Source organism: Ceratina calcarata, unplaced genomic scaffold (assembly GCF_001652005.2).
Source record: "Ceratina calcarata isolate Rehan_Ccalc_2016 unplaced genomic scaffold, ASM165200v1 scaffold246.2, whole genome shotgun sequence".
NCBI classification, from domain to species: Eukaryota; Metazoa; Arthropoda; class Insecta; order Hymenoptera; family Apidae; genus Ceratina; species Ceratina calcarata.
Genome location: NW_017146590.1, coordinates 99,956 through 118,020, shown reverse-complemented (window position 1 = coordinate 118,020; position 18,065 = coordinate 99,956). Strand labels below are relative to the sequence as shown.

The window sequence follows — 18,065 nt, the reverse complement described above, 5'->3', positions numbered from 1 at the left end:
GATGTGTACGAAGTGCATTGCAAGATATTGAAAATGAGGCAGCCGCGAACGTAGCTATTCCCCATCTTTTCCTAAGGTGGCCAAATACTTGTCTCTTAGTGTCTTGTTATCTGGGTCACTTAGACGTGGTCAAAGCTTTGCTGAAGAAAAATGCAAAAGTTTCAGCTAGGGACAGCGACGGCCGGTAAATAGTCTCAAATACATAATATAAGATTTCAATTTCATTGTACAGCTTCGTTAGCGATTATAGAAGAATTATTGAAAAATGGGGCGAATCCATGCGAGTGGGATTACAACCAAAAGTATACACCTTTACACTGTGCTGCTGCTACAGGGAATCTTGCGTGCGTTAAATATTTAATAAAGTCTGGAGCAGACGTGAACGCTGGGATATGCGGGAGAAGTCCTCTCTACTACGCTGTCCTAAGCAACGCCATAGACTGTGCAGAAGTTTTATTACAGGCAGGAGCTACCCCTAACAATCCACAGGTTTTCATTTGCCAAATGTTAATCGAAAATATTTTTAATTATTATTCATTATTTGAAAATCTGAATTATATACAGGTTTACACAGAAACACCGTTACATCTGGCGGCTAGTTTGGGTTCTGTCGAGTGTACGAAATTATTGTTAAATTACGGGGCAGATGTGCGAGTCAAATTCGGCCCTATGAGATCCACTCCGTTGCACTTGGCAGCTGAGGAAGGTAGCGTTGAGTGTACTACATTGCTATTAGGAGCTGGCGCTATGCACGATGCGAAGAATGCGCGGGGTCAAACGCCAATGCATTTAGCAATCTTATCTCAATCTTTGGAAACTCTGGACGCACTTATAAAAGTTGGAGCTAATGTTAACGTTGAGGACAACGATGGTCGCACTGCGTTACACGCTGCAGTTGCGAAAGCTACCAGAGGAATAGAATTAGTAAAGATTCTGATACAGGTCAATCTACTACTTAAAAAAGTTTCCCGGAAACACGTATATATGTTAAAAACTACATGCTTTCTTTACTTGAACAGGGCGGTGCTCTGATCAACAAAGCAGACAAATTCGGTTACACGCCTTTGCATATCGCGGCGTTAAACGAGAGCTCGTTGACGGTAATGACGTTATTATCGAAAGGGGCTGATGTGACTGCTAGAACGAAAGGCGGTATCTCTGCGTTGAGCTTCATCGTACGTAGAACTCCGGACGTGCTGCCGCGATTCATTTCTCGTTTGGATCAAGCCATTTCTTTGCACGATCACGAATTAGGCGACATCGATTGCGAATTAAGATTAGATTTCAGACCGCTGGTATCGGGCGGCAGAGGTGAAGCAGAATTGATGTTATGCCTTGTCGAAGTTGGACAAAGGCATATATTGAAACACCCTTTGTGCGAGAGCTTCCTTTACTTAAAGTGGCTCAGAATACGTAAATTTTTTCTCCTTAGTCTGATATTTCATTCCATATTTGTCGCCTTTTTTACGGCGTATGTTACAGGCATATATTGCGACATCGAAATTATGAAAAAATTTAGTAACGTACTTTTCTGGATGGTTTTAATGTTCAATGTAACTATGGCTAGCAAAGAATGCTTTCAAATGGCACACGGTATATACAGTTACGTTAAAGGATGGGAAAATTGGCTTCAATGGAGTGTTGTTTTATTGTCAAGCGTTGCACTAATCAATCCATTGCAAAATAACGTGGAATATCAATGGCAATATCATGTAGCCGCTCTAGGGATTCTACTTGTTTGGATAGAATTAATGATGGTCATTGGAAGATTCCCAATGTTCGGCATTTACATACAAATGTTCACCCAAGTATCGATTAATTTCTTTAAATTCCTTGGCGCTTATATGTGCCTTATAGTAGGCTTCTCCTTAGGCTTCAATGTGCTACTGCATAAAGATTTCGGCCCATTTCGCGATCCTTTAATTGCTTTACTAAAGACGATCGTAATGATGTCTGGAGAATTGGAATTCGAGGATACATTTTTTAGCGACAAATTGAAAATTCTCTACTTCTATACAACGCATTTAATGTTTCTAAGCTTTGTTATTTTGGTGACGGTAATTTTAACGAATTTAATGATGGGCCTCGCCGTATCGGATATACAGGAATTGAGAAGATGCGCTGGCCTAGACAGACTAGTGCGTAGAGCAGAATTAGTGGCACATTTAGAAAATATGCTGTTCTCAAAACTTTTAGATCATGCACCAAGTACTATAATAAAGGCATGCAGAGAAGGTGCGCTCTTGCTGCATCCACCGCATTATTGCGCGATTCATATTCGGCCCAACGATCCCCGTGAGAAACGTCTACCGCAAGATTTAATTAAAGCTATCTATCGTTTGGTAATCGAGAGGAAACATCAAAATATGAATGCCAAAAGAATATCCGGTTACAGCGTACGTAATAGAGCGGAAACAGTTAATTCCAGACTAAGTCGACTGTACAGCAATACTTCTTCCGAAACCAATCAACAACAGTTAAATGAATTAAGTGCCGAATTGAAAAGATGCACTTACAATATTGCTACGCATTTGGATAATTTAACAAATAAGATAGAAACTATTGTTAGAGATCATAATTCAGCATAATATATAATGTTTGCTACATTATTTTAATATCAAGTTTTTTACTTACCAGTAATTTTGCTTTAAATCGTTTCCCATTTTGTAATTGTATCTCCGCGTTTTCCTCTGGTGTTTTCGGTAGATTAATATTTTCAACTTTGGAATTATAGATCACGTTTACGTTCTCCTTCTCAGACAGCTGTTTATTTACTGCATGCAATAATAAATCATTTTCAACTATGTAAGCGACCTCGTCGGTCACGTAATCTTCGTTAAATACAATCATAGCATCGGAACATGCGTCCCATACCTACTAAAGATTTCATTCTTAATTGTAATATTTGTATGATAAAAGATCGAAGAAAACTTTGATTACCTGCATTTTTCGTACTGCACAAACACGTGTTCCTTCAATATGTTGCCAAGCTCCGATACTCGAAAGTAAAGTACGAGTCTGGTAATTCAAAGCAACCACACGATTCGAATATTTTTCCTGTGGTACATAATCAAATTGTTTACCACCTTCTAATAAAAGGACTTTCTTAGACTCCAATCTCCTATTATTTGCTGTAGCAGAATACAAATACAGGTTTCAGACAAATGTTACGATTACTATTGTACATACATAAGCTACCGACATATCAAATGGATTAATTTCACTAAACAAGAGACAGAAAAATATAGATTTTTAAAATATAAATTCAAATAAGAATTACAATAATAAACAGTTTGTACTCTCTTTAAAAGATTGTTTTAATAAATTCCTACAAATTTTTAAGTTGCATTATTGCAACGATTTGTATTAGATTCGATTACTGGCTTTTGAAATAAATTATTTACAACTTAAAAGAAATGGTCATTCAGTGATGTTAAACCTAATTATTAAGCAAATTTGTTTGAAGTATTAAACATGAAGAATCAGTCAAATATTCAAACGTATTCATAAAATTACTCGTATTAGCAAGTAGGTACATAATTATTGCAGAGAGAAAAAATTAACCTATTGCACAGGCAAGTGTAGTTCCAACCATGCCACCACCGCTAATGATAATATCGTAATTTTCCACATTTTCTGCAGCGGTGGAACAATCCCTTGTCGAGAGTAACGATAAATTAGGAGCGGCATACTTGTAATTCCTTGAAATCAATGCTAAAATATTACTGCGCATCACTGTTTTCGTGAGGGCTGCCATTTTTGTATTGTTTTATATGCAGGTCTAAATAGAGCTACCTGTTCAAAAAATACATGTTTATTAATTTATACAGTACGCAGAAATCTTGCAATTAGAAAGATTTGAGGTGGCATGATTGAGGCGATTAATTACAGTGGCGAATTCATTGCATCCCACGTCATAACTACTGATTATTATGCAAATACATAACATATAAATTCAAAGTTTACGAATCATTATTATTCTAATCACTCGAGTATCAAAAGAGTTTATCGAGTCGATGAAAGCCCGTGTCATCGACGGAAATTAGTAACGTCTGCACCTTCCGTCCGCGTGGCAGTTATTCGGTGCCACTTTTCTTGAGATTGGCGAAAATACATGCGTGGTACTTTATATACTACATCATCGGCATTATGTACCAGTGACCTGCAGTATACTTACATGTTTTACACGGCACACGTCTCACCGCCATTAAAGCCGTGAATGCCGTTACACCGGTAGGAAACAGTTACGAAAAAGTAGTGTTTCTTTTTTCTCAATTATCATTCCCCTTGAGATGAAGAGGCGTTAGAGGAATTACGAGTTTTTAAAAGTTGCTTGGAAGTATTGTTTGTCATAGAAAGCTATATTGCATAGAACGTTGGTAGCTGATAAGGATCGATTGAATAATGGGTTTTTTAAAATCTGTCGGTACTGGAATAATATACATCGGCGTTTTTCTAGCTGTTATCACATTCCTACCAGGCTTACCTCCAGTAGCTCAATTTTCCGAATACAGGTATTGTATTGATCTCTCATTTATTTCAATATGGTTATCAATTTAAACATATAGAGCATAACGATAATTATATCTTGGTATATGTTTAAGTGTAAAGCTTCCGACTGACGTGAAATCCCAATACGATTTGAAGAATCGACTGCAGGGAGCAGAGATATTGTTCGCTGAAGAAGTCAAAGGTCCGGAGGCTTTTGCGTCGTATGATGGAAAATTGTACACGGGTATACGTGGAGGTTATGTCGTACAAATTGAAGAGGACCGTCTGATACCAATTGTGAAATTCGGTCAGAAATGTGGTACGTTGAAGTCATCCTCGATAAATCCTTCAAATTTTCTTCTTTAATCTCTATTTAAATATATAATGTTTAAGAAAGAATTTTATTCATATGTAGAACTACGTCTTCATTTTGTTAAGCCTGTTTGAACAGCTGTACAAATATCTTAAGTAATGAATTAAATTCCAGATGGTTTATGGCAAGAAGAAAAGTGTGGTAGACCATTGGGATTAAGGTTCAATGATAGAGGAGATTTATTCGTAGCTGATTCTTATTATGGCATTTTTAAAGTAAATGTTAACACAAAGCAATATGTAAACATAGTTAATAGCTCAGAACCCATTGATGGAAAAGTTCCGAAGATATGCAACTCTTTGGACATCGCGAAGAATGGAGACATTTATTGGTCGTACTCATCTGCAGAATTCCCTCTTCATGATGGAACTTACTCGTTCTTAGCTAATCCATCAGGAGGGTAAGATTTTCAAATTTAATCATTACTTTCAGCATAAAACATCTAGAGTTTAATAATATAATATAATATAATATAAAAAATTTAAGTACATTACATTATTCTAATCTATCAATAATTATTTTTTTGCAGTCTTGTGCGATACAACGCAGCGACAAAAAAGAACGAAATCTTACTAAATAATTTAGGATTTGCGAACGGCGTCGCTTTAAGCAATGACGAAAGCTTTGTGATCGTCTTAGAATGTCAAACCTCGCGCATTATTAAGTACCATCTACGAGGTCCGAGAGCTGGGCAACACGAGTACTTTGCAGAGGGTCTACCTGGTTTACCAGACAATGTGCAGCCCGATGGACAAGGAGGCTTCCTTGTATCTTTGGTTCTTTATGTAGATGCTGAGCATCCTGCGTTGCATCAGTCTCTTATGCCACATCCGTATCTTCGAAAAATGTTGACTAGACTGCTTTATTTGATAGAAGCTCCATTTAAATTGTTACAAGATGTTTACCCGAATTACTGTTCGGAGAAAGTAACACATGCTGTGGGTTCGTTCGAAGTATCACAAATCTTTGATGTAAAAAAAACATCGGTAATACTTAGATTCGATAAGACAGGAAAAGTTTTGGACGCTATATACTCGGACGATGGGCAAGTTCATAATATCTGTGATGCTCATATACATAATGGATACGTGTGGCTTGGTTCTCCTTGGAACGAGTATATCATGAGAGTTCCGTTAAAACAAGCATTCCCAGATTTAGTAATAGCTAATAAGAAACCTGCAAGTACAAAGAAACAGGAACAAGGAGAACCGTTGATAACAGTTTCAGGCACACCCAATGTTAAAATAGAGACAAAGCCTGCGGCAGCTAAACCGGTAGTTAAACCGGTAGTTAAACAAGAATCTACTACAAAGCCACCTCCTAAACCAACCGCAAAAGCACAAACAACGCAAAAACTAGAGACAACGACAGCAAAGCCAACCACCACTGCAAAATCTACGACATCACAACCTACGACTACCACTACCTCTTCTACTACTACTACTACTACTACTTATTTATTTCAATATGGTTATCAATTTAAACATATAGAGCATAACGATAATTATATCTTGGTATATGTTTAAGTGTAAAGCTTCCGACTGACGTGAAATCCCAATACGATTTGAAGAATCGACTGCAGGGAGCAGAGATATTGTTCGCTGAAGAAGTCAAAGGTCCGGAGGCTTTTGCGTCGTATGATGGAAAATTGTACACGGGTATACGTGGAGGTTATGTCGTACAAATTGAAGAGGACCGTCTGATACCAATTGTGAAATTCGGTCAGAAATGTGGTACGTTGAAGTCATCCTCGATAAATCCTTCAAATTTTCTTCTTTAATCTCTATTTAAATATATAATGTTTAAGAAAGAATTTTATTCATATGTAGAACTACGTCTTCATTTTGTTAAGCCTGTTTGAACAGCTGTACAAATATCTTAAGTAATGAATTAAATTCCAGATGGTTTATGGCAAGAAGAAAAGTGTGGTAGACCATTGGGATTAAGGTTCAATGATAGAGGAGATTTATTCGTAGCTGATTCTTATTATGGCATTTTTAAAGTAAATGTTAACACAAAGCAATATGTAAACATAGTTAATAGCTCAGAACCCATTGATGGAAAAGTTCCGAAGATATGCAACTCTTTGGACATCGCGAAGAATGGAGACATTTATTGGTCGTACTCATCTGCAGAATTCCCTCTTCATGATGGAACTTACTCGTTCTTAGCTAATCCATCAGGAGGGTAAGATTTTCAAATTTAATCATTACTTTCAGCATAAAACATCTAGAGTTTAATAATATAATATAATATAATATAAAAAATTTAAGTACATTACATTATTCTAATCTATCAATAATTATTTTTTTGCAGTCTTGTGCGATACAACGCAGCGACAAAAAAGAACGAAATCTTACTAAATAATTTAGGATTTGCGAACGGCGTCGCTTTAAGCAATGACGAAAGCTTTGTGATCGTCTTAGAATGTCAAACCTCGCGCATTATTAAGTACCATCTACGAGGTCCGAGAGCTGGGCAACACGAGTACTTTGCAGAGGGTCTACCTGGTTTACCAGACAATGTGCAGCCCGATGGACAAGGAGGCTTCCTTGTATCTTTGGTTCTTTATGTAGATGCTGAGCATCCTGCGTTGCATCAGTCTCTTATGCCACATCCGTATCTTCGAAAAATGTTGACTAGACTGCTTTATTTGATAGAAGCTCCATTTAAATTGTTACAAGATGTTTACCCGAATTACTGTTCGGAGAAAGTAACACATGCTGTGGGTTCGTTCGAAGTATCACAAATCTTTGATGTAAAAAAAACATCGGTAATACTTAGATTCGATAAGACAGGAAAAGTTTTGGACGCTATATACTCGGACGATGGGCAAGTTCATAATATCTGTGATGCTCATATACATAATGGATACGTGTGGCTTGGTTCTCCTTGGAACGAGTATATCATGAGAGTTCCGTTAAAACAAGCATTCCCAGATTTAGTAATAGCTAATAAGAAACCTGCAAGTACAAAGAAACAGGAACAAGGAGAACCGTTGATAACAGTTTCAGGCACACCCAATGTTAAAATAGAGACAAAGCCTGCGGCAGCTAAACCGGTAGTTAAACCGGTAGTTAAACAAGAATCTACTACAAAGCCACCTCCGAAACCAACCGCAAAAGCACAAACAACGCAAAAACTAGAGACAACGACAGCAAAGCCAACCACCACTGCAAAATCTACGACATCACAACCTACGACTACCACTACCTCTTCTACTACTACTACTACTACTACTACTACTCCTCCTCCAAAACCGCCAGTAGCAAAAAAAGATGTTAAAAGAGACATTCCAAAAGATGTTAAAAAAGACATTCCAAAAGAAGTGAAGAAAGACACAATTAATACGCAGGAAAAAGTTCCGAAGAAAGACAGCAAAGCAACGGTGAAACAGGAATCTAAGCCTGTTAAAGCAGACACTCGTGAAACTGCATCCGACAAGCCCAAGACTGCGCGAAAAGAGAATGAGTCTACTAAAAACTGAATGTTAGAGGATCAGTGCAAGTTTAAGTTGAATCATTATTTATATTACATATTCTTTCTCACGTTAAACGTTTAACGTACTTCAAACATATCCAACTTATTTGTTAGATTTTATGAGATTTATAACGTATATGTATTCTGTTCTTTGATAGTATACTCTACTTATATTCTTCCAATAACGTTCGGAGAAGCGGCATTGAAAAGATTGTTTTCTATTTAAATTTTCATACGAACGGGAGAAAATTAGAAGAATGGATATTAGGGACTGTGATTTAGATTTGTACATAAGATTGAAAATAATGTTGTTTTTTTAAATTGTTCCATATTATACGATTAATATAATGTTTAATACCTATTATATACATATATACACACAAATAAATATATATGCTTCATGTATACATATATCAATTATATGTGTACGTGTATGTATATATTTTGTAAGTTCTAATTTTCTTTAGTTACGCTATAATAAGGAGAGATTTTGTTCTTTGTTATAGATCGTTATCGCGTTTTGATATGCATTAAAATTTTTCACACATAGAAAGGAAGTTGTACGATAAAGTAAAAGTAAATATTAAAATAATTGCTCCATAATAAAATTTACATTAGACGATATTTGGTTATAAAGGTTTCAATGATTCTCTTATTAAACGTAGTTTCATGTAATTCCAAAAATTATATGAATCTTCCACATTACATTTTTTGATTCCTATTTTTGTACATGATCTATTTTTCTACGTAGAGTATGCCATGCACGGCACGTGTATGAAAATACGAATTTAAGTAAAAATTAAATTTGTTGGAAATCATTTAGGAATACTTCGCATTTTACCTTCAGTTAGGTAATACATGTATTGCTTGAATCTGGGCACGGTGGTATAAACAGTGATATTTCTCGTTTTATATAAAAGTTGGTAAAAGGATGTATAACTGGTATAGAAATAAAATTTTCTTTTCTAAAAAAGTGTGTCTTTACTTATTTCATTTCGTTGTTTGCCTCTCTAGGAATAGAATGCACTTAGAATAACACAAGTCGTTAAGTACATGGTTTTAAAAATTACGATTAACACTGTTAATATATTCATTATGAAAATATGTTTCAACTCTGTATAGTCCTATAACAATATTAAGAACTGAAGGATAATGGGAACGACTATACTCAAATATTGAGCTGTTGTGTTATAAAATTTGGCAGTACAGACTTCAGCTTTTTACTCAAGCTTTCTTGGGCTTTCCATAAAAGAGTAGGACGTTTAACAAATTGCCAGTACCCATTTCTCTTACGTTCTGCCCACTTTTGTGCACTCGACAAACGTTTCTGATACGTCAAAACATCTTTGTCCTTCATCGTTATCTTTAAGGGATCGTTTCTCACCAGAGCAAAGCCAACTTTCGTCAATGCCTCAGCAATCTTAATACATTCCTAGTTAATTTAAGGTATTAAGTTTTTGTATCGAAGGAAAATGTGAATCTTTCATAGTTGTTATCTACCTGATTTTGTTGCATTAATATTATACAAGTTACACAGTCCTTCTCCTTAGCTAAAGGTATGAAAGTTATTTCCTTTCCTTTAACGATTGTTTGTAACCAGTTGATGCCTGAAGAAGAATTTCATTATCATTAAAGCAAAATACTTGGACAAAAGTATTCTATCAATGCTGACCATTCGATGTTACATCAATGCCAGCTATTTTAATTGGCAAATACTTTGGACTGCTCAACCGAGGCAAAGGTATTAATGGCTTGTGATCAACCATTAGCAGTGTATCAGAGCCAGGTTCGACACCCACCACTGTACCGTGAAGCTGAACTTTCTGGCGTAGAAAGCGAGATGGTAAACTGGACGGTTTCCTAAATTTAGCAAACTGAAAATACAACAATAGAAGATTTAAAATGCCGAGGCAGAAGAATACGTAATTAACATGTGTCATACGTACAGGCCTGATGCGATAGAGTGCAACCGCTAAACTTATGCTAGCGATCCCATAACTGAGGGTCTGAAATTAAATGCAATTTAATTTTAATTAAACTGACTTGTAATATGAAGCGAAGGTTAGAACATACCTTTACCGCCTTGATGTCGGTTTCGCTGAAAGCGGTGTATCTTTCCCAAATACTCAACTTCTTCCCCGATGCCATCCTGTCTCCACTTTTATTTACGTTCTATTTTCCTAAAAGAACACTGTTAATAATAATAAATTAAAACCTGTAATATTAGCATAAAAGTATTTCGTCCACGGTTGAACGAGTGCATCTGGTCATCGATATTTTTGTATAAATTTCGCGAATTATAGAATCTCGGATTATTTAATACATGCGCGTATTTATCCTGCTTGTAGTATTTATAATTAAGCTTTCGTAAAGTATAGTTGAACGGTACGTGACATATATGTAAATAAAGAGTAACATCAAGTAGGATGTTTTATGCAAAAATAAAATCATGCGCATAACATACAAAGAAGTCAGGTGAAATAATAATCTTTAAACGTATCTTAAAATCTTTACACGTGTTTTTCATTTCACTTTCATTCTCCACTTTCGTATTCACACGTGGTGTCACGCTTGTGTTGGTGTCTACACATAAATACACCAACATCTGACATCATATCTGATTGTCAGCCACCGTGACTGCAGTGCACCTGCACAGTGACAAAAGGTGTTGCTGTTAGTGTTGAGAAAGATCGTCAGATGTATATATAACAACGCGTTGGAAAAATTTATTTATTGTTAAGGCAGTGCAATAGAGACACAAGTGATTAACAAGAAAAAAAAGACTGACAATCGATTAGATTAACATAAATTACATAGAGATGTTTCGTGATGGCCAATACTTGGAAGTAATTAAGGTATTTTGGCGAACAGCTGTTAATAATTATTAAATAGTCAGAAGTAAAATGGAGATGTTCTTAGGCTTCGGATAATTGTTTAGCTACGGCCGTCGTGACCGTTCAAGAGAAGACGATAAGGATTAAAGAGAAAACGGTCTCAACTAACAAATGGCTCGGTCTCGAGGACTGGGCAGCGTTGTACAAGATTTTGGAAAAGGCAATTTTGCGGAACAAGGGATCGCCATGGGACCATAAAAAGCACAAATGGAAAAAATCCACTCGTCAGTTAGATATCACGTAAGCGTCATACAAAATTTCATTCCACTAAATACATAATGTGTGTATTCATGAAATAAACAACACGCAATTTTCAATTAAAAAATGTATGTATCTCATAATGCATTCGACTCGAGTTGTTATTTATATGAACATTTTTACAAATTCTAGATATACGTTCGAGCAACCAGAGAGTACAAGGAATGTTCCAGCTTTACCTACAATCAGAGTGAATGTATCACCTGCGAAAAGAAAAGTGGACAAAGCAAACGAGAAAGATTCCACTCGACAAAGGGACAATAAGGATGAGCCTGTATCAAAGAAATCGGAGAACGATAATTTATCGAGGAAGGCACAGAAGAATGCGAAAAACGATAGGATTAAGAGATATTTACCGATTGATAGCATAGAAAATGGCACGTTGGAAGAATATGTACCAGACGGTCCTGTTACGAAAAAGTTATGCGCGAACTTGAACTATATACCGAGCAGAAAGAGTACGTTGGAACAGATCCAAGTATCTTTGAATGAATACACTCCTAGCGTATCAGATAATAAAAGCGTGGCGGAAGTGGCCCGATATGTTCCGAATTCTGTGGATTCGTCTAAAGTGTCTTACGAAGTCTACGAGCCTAGCGGCACGCCAGCTGTAAGCCACCTCGATGAGTACGTACCTAATTCGAAAGGGGTCAAAGCTTCCGTCGAGGAATATCATCCCGATTTCACTAGTAAATCGATGAAGTTCGATGACAGTTACGTACCATCGAGCGTGCAATTGACAAATGAAAATTCAAAAAGACAGAAAACAGTACATTCGGAAAGGCCCAGGTTGAGCCAAAGGCATTAACTCAATTTACGACTCTATTCGACAAAACTACTTTTTACAGAGTGGATATACAATAAAATATATTATATTATTTCTGAAAAATGGAAAATACAATTATCTTCTCTTGAAAGACAATGGACAAGATAATTTCTTATACGGACGTGCGTGTACAATAAATATTATTTTAATAAAATGATATCATATTTTCAGTAAAAATATTTGTTTATTTTACATTTCATAAGTCTCATTCTTAGTTTCGAGCATTTTCTTAACGATCGTTGTCTTCATTCTCTGGAGACGGTTCTTCAACTAAATTTTCTATTAACTCGAATTTCGGTTCTACGGTTTCCTCTTTAACGTTTTTCTTTTCGTCTTCCATCTGATTAAGTTCCTCGTCATCCGTGTCATCATCTGCTCCGGGATGAGCAGGCACCTTGTAAGTCGGACTACCTGGCGTTTGAACCATGCCTGGTTTCTGCCACGCTTTCTGCGATTCCTATAATTCATATAATCAAATATTAATGAATCAACCTTTACAACGAATTCTGTGAATTCGAAAATCATTTATCATTTCTTTCCCAGTAATTTTCTCTCTGACGACATTTATTTTTATCTTGTATCACTATGATTCATAGAGGTATTTGATTAAAAGTTAATTCGATATACATATGATTAATTGCGTGAGTCACTCTGTTTCAAACAGGTAGTTTCAACTTACCTTCATACCGCTAATTTTCTCGATGTAATAATCGTAGACAAATTTAGCCATATGTGGCATGTCTTCAATTTCCATTGGCGAAGTAGATGGGATGGCATCGTTGAGTCTATCTGTGGGATAATGTTCTTGCGGAATGAGTTGTAGTTTCAACGGCCGTTGCATTAACTGGGCAAATGCGGGCGTCAGTTCAAAACAGTTCTTGAAAAGCGAGACTCTGGCGAACACATAAAGGCCAAGACGGGCTCTCGACATAGCGACTACTAAACGACGAGCGTCTCGCAGATGACCCACCGCTCTAGTTTTCACAAGGGACAGTAGTATATAATCGTTCTGCTGACCCTGGTACTTATCAACCGTCGTCACCTTATTCGGCCGACCGATCAAAGGATTACTGGCGCATCTTATATTTATCACGTCCCTTATCAAATGTTTCTGTCCATTGTACGTGGTTAATATGCTAATTTTGTCGGCTGGATAACCGAGAAGTCGCATGTACATGAACACAGCCACGCAATATTCGGCCTCAGCGAGATTTTGATAGAAGTACGCGCTGGGTTCGCTTTCCCCAACTCCGTTGAAGTCTTCGACGTTGATGAGTTGAAAGTCGTATAAAAAGCCAGCGTTCGCCACCAAGTACTCCGGACTGTTTTCGACGTGCACGAGATTGCCCAATTTCTTGTAACGCCAATTGTACAAATTGCAGATACTAGGTCTCGCACGACCTTGACCATCGAGGTCGACGGTGGGCACTCCCAGCCGAACGAATCTCGCGAAAAGAGATTGCTCCATGTTCGAGTATTTCTGAAAGGCCATATTCTTGATAACTGGCGGTAACTGATGATGATCTCCGATCATTATCCAACGTTTCAATCGATTGTATCCGTCTTGCGGATTCTGTAGCAGCAACGGAATAAAAGTTTCGATTTCCAAAATTTGTGCTGACTCTTCCATGAGAATATTATCATATTTAAATCCCATATCTACGAGCTCGCGCCTCTTAAGGGCAGCATGCGTGCAAGTCATAGCAATTACTTTTGCTTCCTTGACTAATAAATACTTCGATCTGTCTAAACCAGATCGCAACAATTCGAAGGCTCTAAATTCTTCTAATTGGGCAAAAATTCGTTCTATGTATCTGCAACGAAGGGTGTTTAGTTTAACATCGAATCTCTCTTGTTTAATATTTTATTTAATGTGTATTTACCTGAAACAGCTGCACGCAATTTCAATATCTTCCTCGAAACTATTGCGTTTAAACAGCGGTTGTGGTGCATTATCAAAGAACTTATGAAACGGAAATTCCTCGTCTACGATATACGCAGGAGGTGATTTACTATCCGGTCCCCGTCTTTGTTTTATTCTCATTTCGAAGCGTTCCCATCTTGTCAATATTTGATACATAAAAAAGTGTCCTGCTGTTTCGCACGTGTAAGCTACGTCACCTTTTACGTTCAACGATTCCTGGAACCGTAAATATTGAATATGACATTTTTTTATAACATGTTACAACTAGCAGCGCACGTAGATGCACAAACCTGTAATCTTTGAACTTCCATTAAGAGATCCAAGCGTTTCGCTAGAACATAGTTGACTCTACCATATCTACTGAAATCTTTTTCAGTTTCTAACGCTTCCTCGCCGTGACCAAGACGTAGCAAATGCCTTTCGTCGATGTCGAGGGCCATAATTTTCTCGAAAAGCTGATTTAAAGCTTGATTCGAATGCGTAACTATAAGAGTCCGTTGATTGGGAAAATTGTGATACAGATTCGATATGATTTGTACAGCAACGTCTGTCTTTCCGGTACCAGGTGGTCCCACGACAAGCGTCAGTCCGGGTTGCATGCCCGCACGAATAGCTTCGACTTGCGTTGGTGTAAATGGTATTTGATTCCTGTAATAAAAATGTACATAATTCTATTAATATATGTCTATGTCATTTGCTTTGTTAACATGCGAGTCAAATATTTTCATACTTTTTTGGCTCATTAGCTTTATAGGGACCTCTACTAGGTGGAACGTGTGGTTCCACTCTAATCACTTCCTTCACTGGCTCATCATTATGTTTGGCAAGCACGTCTTCAAACGTTAAACGAAAAGGTCGAACCAGTTTCGATTCGTCGGTCGTCGAAACTTTAATCTCGTATTGAGGGAAACTAGCGTTTAAATGATTAATGTCGAGGAACGTGTCGTTGAAGTCCATTTTAGCGATCTCATTTTGCATTCTGTTATAACAACAAATAAAAAAAATATAAGATCACCAGTGTTATATATTTTATTTTAAATATAAAAGTATTTATTTAATATACCTGGAATACCGAGCCGCGCCAGGATCGCCGTACCCGAGAATTATGTCGTGAAGCCAGTCAGGCACGACACATTCCGTATTCATAAGTTCCCTTATCGTCTCCAAAACTGCTTTAAAATTGTTCTCTTTGGGTTTACGTCTCATTATAATATTAAAGCTTTCGTAGACATCCTCGCCACCGTGGCTGGCATTATCCATGTCGATTCTGTACTGATTACAATCCAACCAGACTCTATAAGTTCGAGTGTCCCCGGGTAAAATGGGTCGTGGTTCAGGACCGTCTTCGATCACTCTCCCGTTTGAATCCAGCATGCCTTCAACCTCGCACCCTCGAACAGTCGTTAATCCAACTTGCGGGACGAAGGGCAATTTGTGACTATATTTCGTGCCTGCGTACGAAATACTTCATTTAATCTTAATTGAACAAAACATGCTGGAACAAAAAAATAATATTTATTCAAGAAATTATACCAATAGGATTTTCAGGCTTGACAGTGATAAGGAAGCATACATCGTGCTTCCGTAGGTTTTCCCACTCAGATTTAATCTCTTTACGAACGCTCAAGTTTATTGAAACATCGGCGCGTACCCTGGACGGCCTTTTCTCACCAATATTAGGTTTGGCTACTTCAACAACAGCAAACTGCGTAATGGGCTGCGCCATTCTAGCCCAGCCGCCAAAATATACACCGCCATCCTCGGCTCGCCTAAATAAAATACCACAATATATATACATATATAAAATCGTTAAGAAATTATTTAACATACCAAGGACTCAATCTGCTCACAGCATCCTCGATGTCTTGCCGTATTTCATCTAAAATAAATTCATTACTTAGTATTATAGTAATTCTTCAATTAATGATTTTATACGTACAGGTTGACTCGAGCCTGAAGAGATTGAAGTTCCTCAACAGGTAATCGTGTAAGGTAAGAAATTGTAAATTTAATTTCGGCAGAGCTAAACAACCCTCGCCGGAAAAGTATTCCGTTGGTACTATACTTTCGTTCCAAATGATCTCCTCGGTCGGATAGAGTGGCATTTCGTTGAGCTCTTCCAACTGAGAGGCTCTACGTTCATGTCGTGAGATCTGAAGTGCACATTTTAGATTATTCATCGCATTGAATTTATTTATTTATTTTGGTTTTTTATTCTTGAACCTACCAATAGTTCTCGAAGGAACTCGATGTCATACCGGTACCAGTTTTCTTCTTTCTCACGTTCCTCCGATGGTACCAAGCTTAGGTAGCTTGCGATCGACCTGAGCTTCTCTTGACTGAAAAAAATCCCATAAGTAACAGGACTGCGTAAACGAATGGTCAGCCACTAAAAACCGTAAAAGCAACGGGATGTTAAGTATTACCTGAGCAAACCAAAATGTTTGTAAAGAGCCTCTCTGGTATCGACGCTCGCCACATTCGCCAACGCGAAGCCTCGTAGATCCGGGAATTTCGCGAAAACTGCTTTCTGCGCAGAGTTTTAATTTTGTTTGTTCGTTTATGCCTTGGTATTTCCATTAGATATCCTAATGACAACGTTTATTGACTTGACTAATGACGTGAAGCAAATAATCAATAAGCAAATCGTTATCGCGTACGAATTAATCGCATATCATCGTATTTTCAGCTTCGATATTTAATAAAAAATTCATAAATCTGATATTTTATATGTTTAACGCTAATATTGAACGTTATGTACCTGAAGTGATGTAATCTTAGTGTAATGCAATTGTGTCATATCATGATCCGTGAGAGGGTCACCGCTCTCTTCGTTGATTTCGAATCTGGCATAAAATTTCAACATCTCCAACAGCTGTGAATGAAAGAAAAAACAGAAGCATTAAAATTTCATTTTATGACGTAAAGTTTGTCACTGATAATAATGTCCACCGATATTATTTACAATACAAGAATGACCTCCATCAATTATTCTTTATCTCCTATTCCCGTCAAACTTTGTTATTTACCGCTCATTAATCAACGTACTTGATAACTTATCGCGTTTTAATTAGCTTTCTACTCGCTTGAAAGATCATTATTTAATAGTCTTATCGAACAATTCAAAAATGATTTCGAACCGAGCCGAACAAATTAATTGTCCTCTACAGAGAAAGAATTATAATAAGAACGTACATGCAAATACATTTACAAGCTAATTTAGTGCAAGTGTCCTGTTTCAATATGCAAAAGAATTTTAAACATTTCATTGTTCAAGGCTACAAAAATAACCGAGGCTCTATTGTGTTATGAAACATCCACCTCGAGAGGATTCATTTTATACAATAAATTAGCAGAACATAACTTTCAGATTTCGTCATTGTACTTATGTACACAAAGGATCCACGAGAGCTGGCAGACGAATTATTAGACTGCAGATTTGCGTATTTAAAAAGATACAGCGTGTAAAATTATTTCTGCACTTCGTCAATAAAAATATCTTTTACCATAACATTTTTAATAGATTCGTGCAAAGAAAATTGTGTTTGTTTTAAGGATGTATTGGATATACATTCAATCCCAAAAGTTTATGTACCCTAGAAAAACGCATTTCCTATCATTAAAAATAGTGCACTTTTCTTCTAATTTCGATATTTAATGAGTTAAGTATGATTATTTTGCATTTTATTCATGTTGACGAAATCCGACCATTCCAGCGTCGAAACGGCAAACTTTTGGAAAAAAATTTCGTTTTTCCTCAATAACTCCTAAACCGTTCGACTTACGGGAAAATTGCATAAGACCTTTCTTGTAGAGGAC

General features: G+C 36.9%; 6 protein-coding genes across 12 annotated transcripts in view; 3 read left to right on the top strand and 3 right to left on the bottom strand.

The window, feature by feature from the left end:
• pyx (transient receptor potential channel pyrexia) overlaps positions 1-2,627 on the top strand; it is a 7,604-nt gene extending 4,977 nt beyond the window's left edge. Inside the window, 4 exon segments of the mRNA XM_026811757.1 lie at positions 1-191; positions 193-489; positions 565-942; positions 1,020-2,627. Coding sequence (XP_026667558.1) covers positions 1-191; positions 193-489; positions 565-942; positions 1,020-2,588 — 2,435 coding nt within the window. The 3' untranslated portion in view covers positions 2,589-2,627.
• Coq6 (ubiquinone biosynthesis protein COQ6, mitochondrial) overlaps positions 1-4,264 on the bottom strand; it is an 8,594-nt gene extending 4,330 nt beyond the window's left edge. Inside the window, exons 1-4 of one of the 2 annotated variants that reach the window (XM_018020929.2) lie at positions 4,178-4,264; positions 3,565-3,795; positions 2,941-3,131; positions 2,635-2,874 (exon numbers count right to left, since the gene is read on the bottom strand). In XM_018020929.2, coding sequence (XP_017876418.1) covers positions 2,635-2,874; positions 2,941-3,131; positions 3,565-3,757 — 624 coding nt within the window. In that variant the 5' untranslated portion in view covers positions 3,758-3,795; positions 4,178-4,264. Of the gene's footprint in view, positions 1-2,634; positions 2,875-2,940; positions 3,132-3,564; positions 3,796-3,889; positions 3,990-4,177 lie in introns of those variants that run through there. The other variant, XM_018020928.2, reaches the window with a different exon arrangement.
• Positions 4,265-4,323: 59 nt separating this feature from the next.
• Positions 4,324-8,715, top strand: LOC108622829 (uncharacterized). The gene is made up of 7 exons (XM_026811772.1): positions 4,324-4,514; positions 4,605-4,810; positions 4,979-5,264; positions 5,394-6,334; positions 6,367-6,597; positions 6,766-7,051; positions 7,181-8,715. The coding sequence occupies exons 1-7, from the start codon at positions 4,405-4,407 to the stop codon at positions 8,349-8,351; spliced, it is 3,231 nt and encodes a 1,076-aa protein (XP_026667573.1). The 5' UTR covers positions 4,324-4,404; the 3' UTR covers positions 8,352-8,715.
• A 590-nt stretch (positions 8,716-9,305) lies between these two features.
• LOC108622827 (uncharacterized) lies at positions 9,306-10,947 on the bottom strand. Of its 6 annotated transcripts, none has more exons than XM_018020924.2 (6): positions 10,859-10,947; positions 10,418-10,535; positions 10,291-10,350; positions 10,017-10,218; positions 9,845-9,951; positions 9,306-9,776 (listed from the first exon to the last, which is right to left on the bottom strand). In XM_018020924.2, the coding sequence occupies exons 2-6, from the start codon at positions 10,490-10,492 to the stop codon at positions 9,513-9,515; spliced, it is 708 nt and encodes a 235-aa protein (XP_017876413.1). In that variant the 5' UTR covers positions 10,493-10,535; positions 10,859-10,947; the 3' UTR covers positions 9,306-9,512. The 6 variants fall into 6 exon arrangements, with proteins under 6 accessions (XP_017876413.1, XP_017876414.1, XP_017876411.1 ...); XM_018020925.2 differs by having other exon boundaries at positions 10,418-10,524; XM_018020922.2 differs by having other exon boundaries at positions 10,809-10,917.
• LOC108622826 (uncharacterized) lies at positions 10,941-12,499 on the top strand. The gene is made up of 3 exons (XM_018020919.2): positions 10,941-11,199; positions 11,264-11,478; positions 11,629-12,499. The coding sequence occupies exons 1-3, from the start codon at positions 11,164-11,166 to the stop codon at positions 12,302-12,304; spliced, it is 927 nt and encodes a 308-aa protein (XP_017876408.1). The 5' UTR covers positions 10,941-11,163; the 3' UTR covers positions 12,305-12,499.
• Positions 12,487-18,065, bottom strand: part of LOC108622822 (RNA helicase aquarius) — a 16,451-nt gene continuing 10,872 nt past the window's right edge. Inside the window, exons 4-15 of the mRNA XM_018020914.2 lie at positions 17,008-17,121; positions 16,673-16,776; positions 16,474-16,585; positions 16,186-16,399; positions 16,077-16,125; positions 15,780-16,015; positions 15,310-15,697; positions 14,977-15,225; positions 14,537-14,894; positions 14,206-14,462; positions 13,002-14,136; positions 12,487-12,779 (exon numbers count right to left, since the gene is read on the bottom strand). Of these exons, the coding sequence (XP_017876403.1) occupies positions 12,552-12,779; positions 13,002-14,136; positions 14,206-14,462; positions 14,537-14,894; positions 14,977-15,225; positions 15,310-15,697; positions 15,780-16,015; positions 16,077-16,125; positions 16,186-16,399; positions 16,474-16,585; positions 16,673-16,776; positions 17,008-17,121 (3,444 nt within the window). The 3' untranslated portion in view covers positions 12,487-12,551. The remainder of the gene's footprint in view (positions 12,780-13,001; positions 14,137-14,205; positions 14,463-14,536; positions 14,895-14,976; positions 15,226-15,309; positions 15,698-15,779; positions 16,016-16,076; positions 16,126-16,185; positions 16,400-16,473; positions 16,586-16,672; positions 16,777-17,007; positions 17,122-18,065) is intronic.

Excerpts from the sequence above, each read along its gene's own strand:
- LOC108622826 (XM_018020919.2), top strand. The coding sequence starts at position 11,164 with ATGTTTCGTGATGGCCAATACTTGGAAGTAATTAAG. Across the intron at positions 11,200-11,263 it reads AATACTTGGAAGTAATTAAG|GCTTCGGATAATTGTTTAGC; the intron begins GTATTTTGGCGA and ends AGATGTTCTTAG. Across the intron at positions 11,479-11,628 it reads ACTCGTCAGTTAGATATCAC|ATATACGTTCGAGCAACCAG; the intron begins GTAAGCGTCATA and ends TACAAATTCTAG.
- LOC108622829 (XM_026811772.1), top strand. The coding sequence starts at position 4,405 with ATGGGTTTTTTAAAATCTGTCGGTACTGGAATAATATACATCGGCGTT. Across the intron at positions 6,335-6,366 it reads TACTTATTTATTTCAATATG|AATTATATCTTGGTATATGT; the intron begins GTTATCAATTTA and ends GAGCATAACGAT. Across the intron at positions 6,598-6,765 it reads GAAATTCGGTCAGAAATGTG|ATGGTTTATGGCAAGAAGAA; the intron begins GTACGTTGAAGT and ends ATTAAATTCCAG.
- LOC108622827 (XM_018020924.2), bottom strand. The coding sequence starts at position 10,492 with ATGGCATCGGGGAAGAAGTTGAGTATTTGGGAAAGATACACCGCTTTC. Across the intron at positions 10,219-10,290 it reads CACTCTATCGCATCAGGCCT|TTTGCTAAATTTAGGAAACC; the intron begins GTACGTATGACA and ends TTGTATTTTCAG. Across the intron at positions 9,952-10,016 it reads CATTGATGTAACATCGAATG|GCATCAACTGGTTACAAACA; the intron begins GTCAGCATTGAT and ends ATTCTTCTTCAG.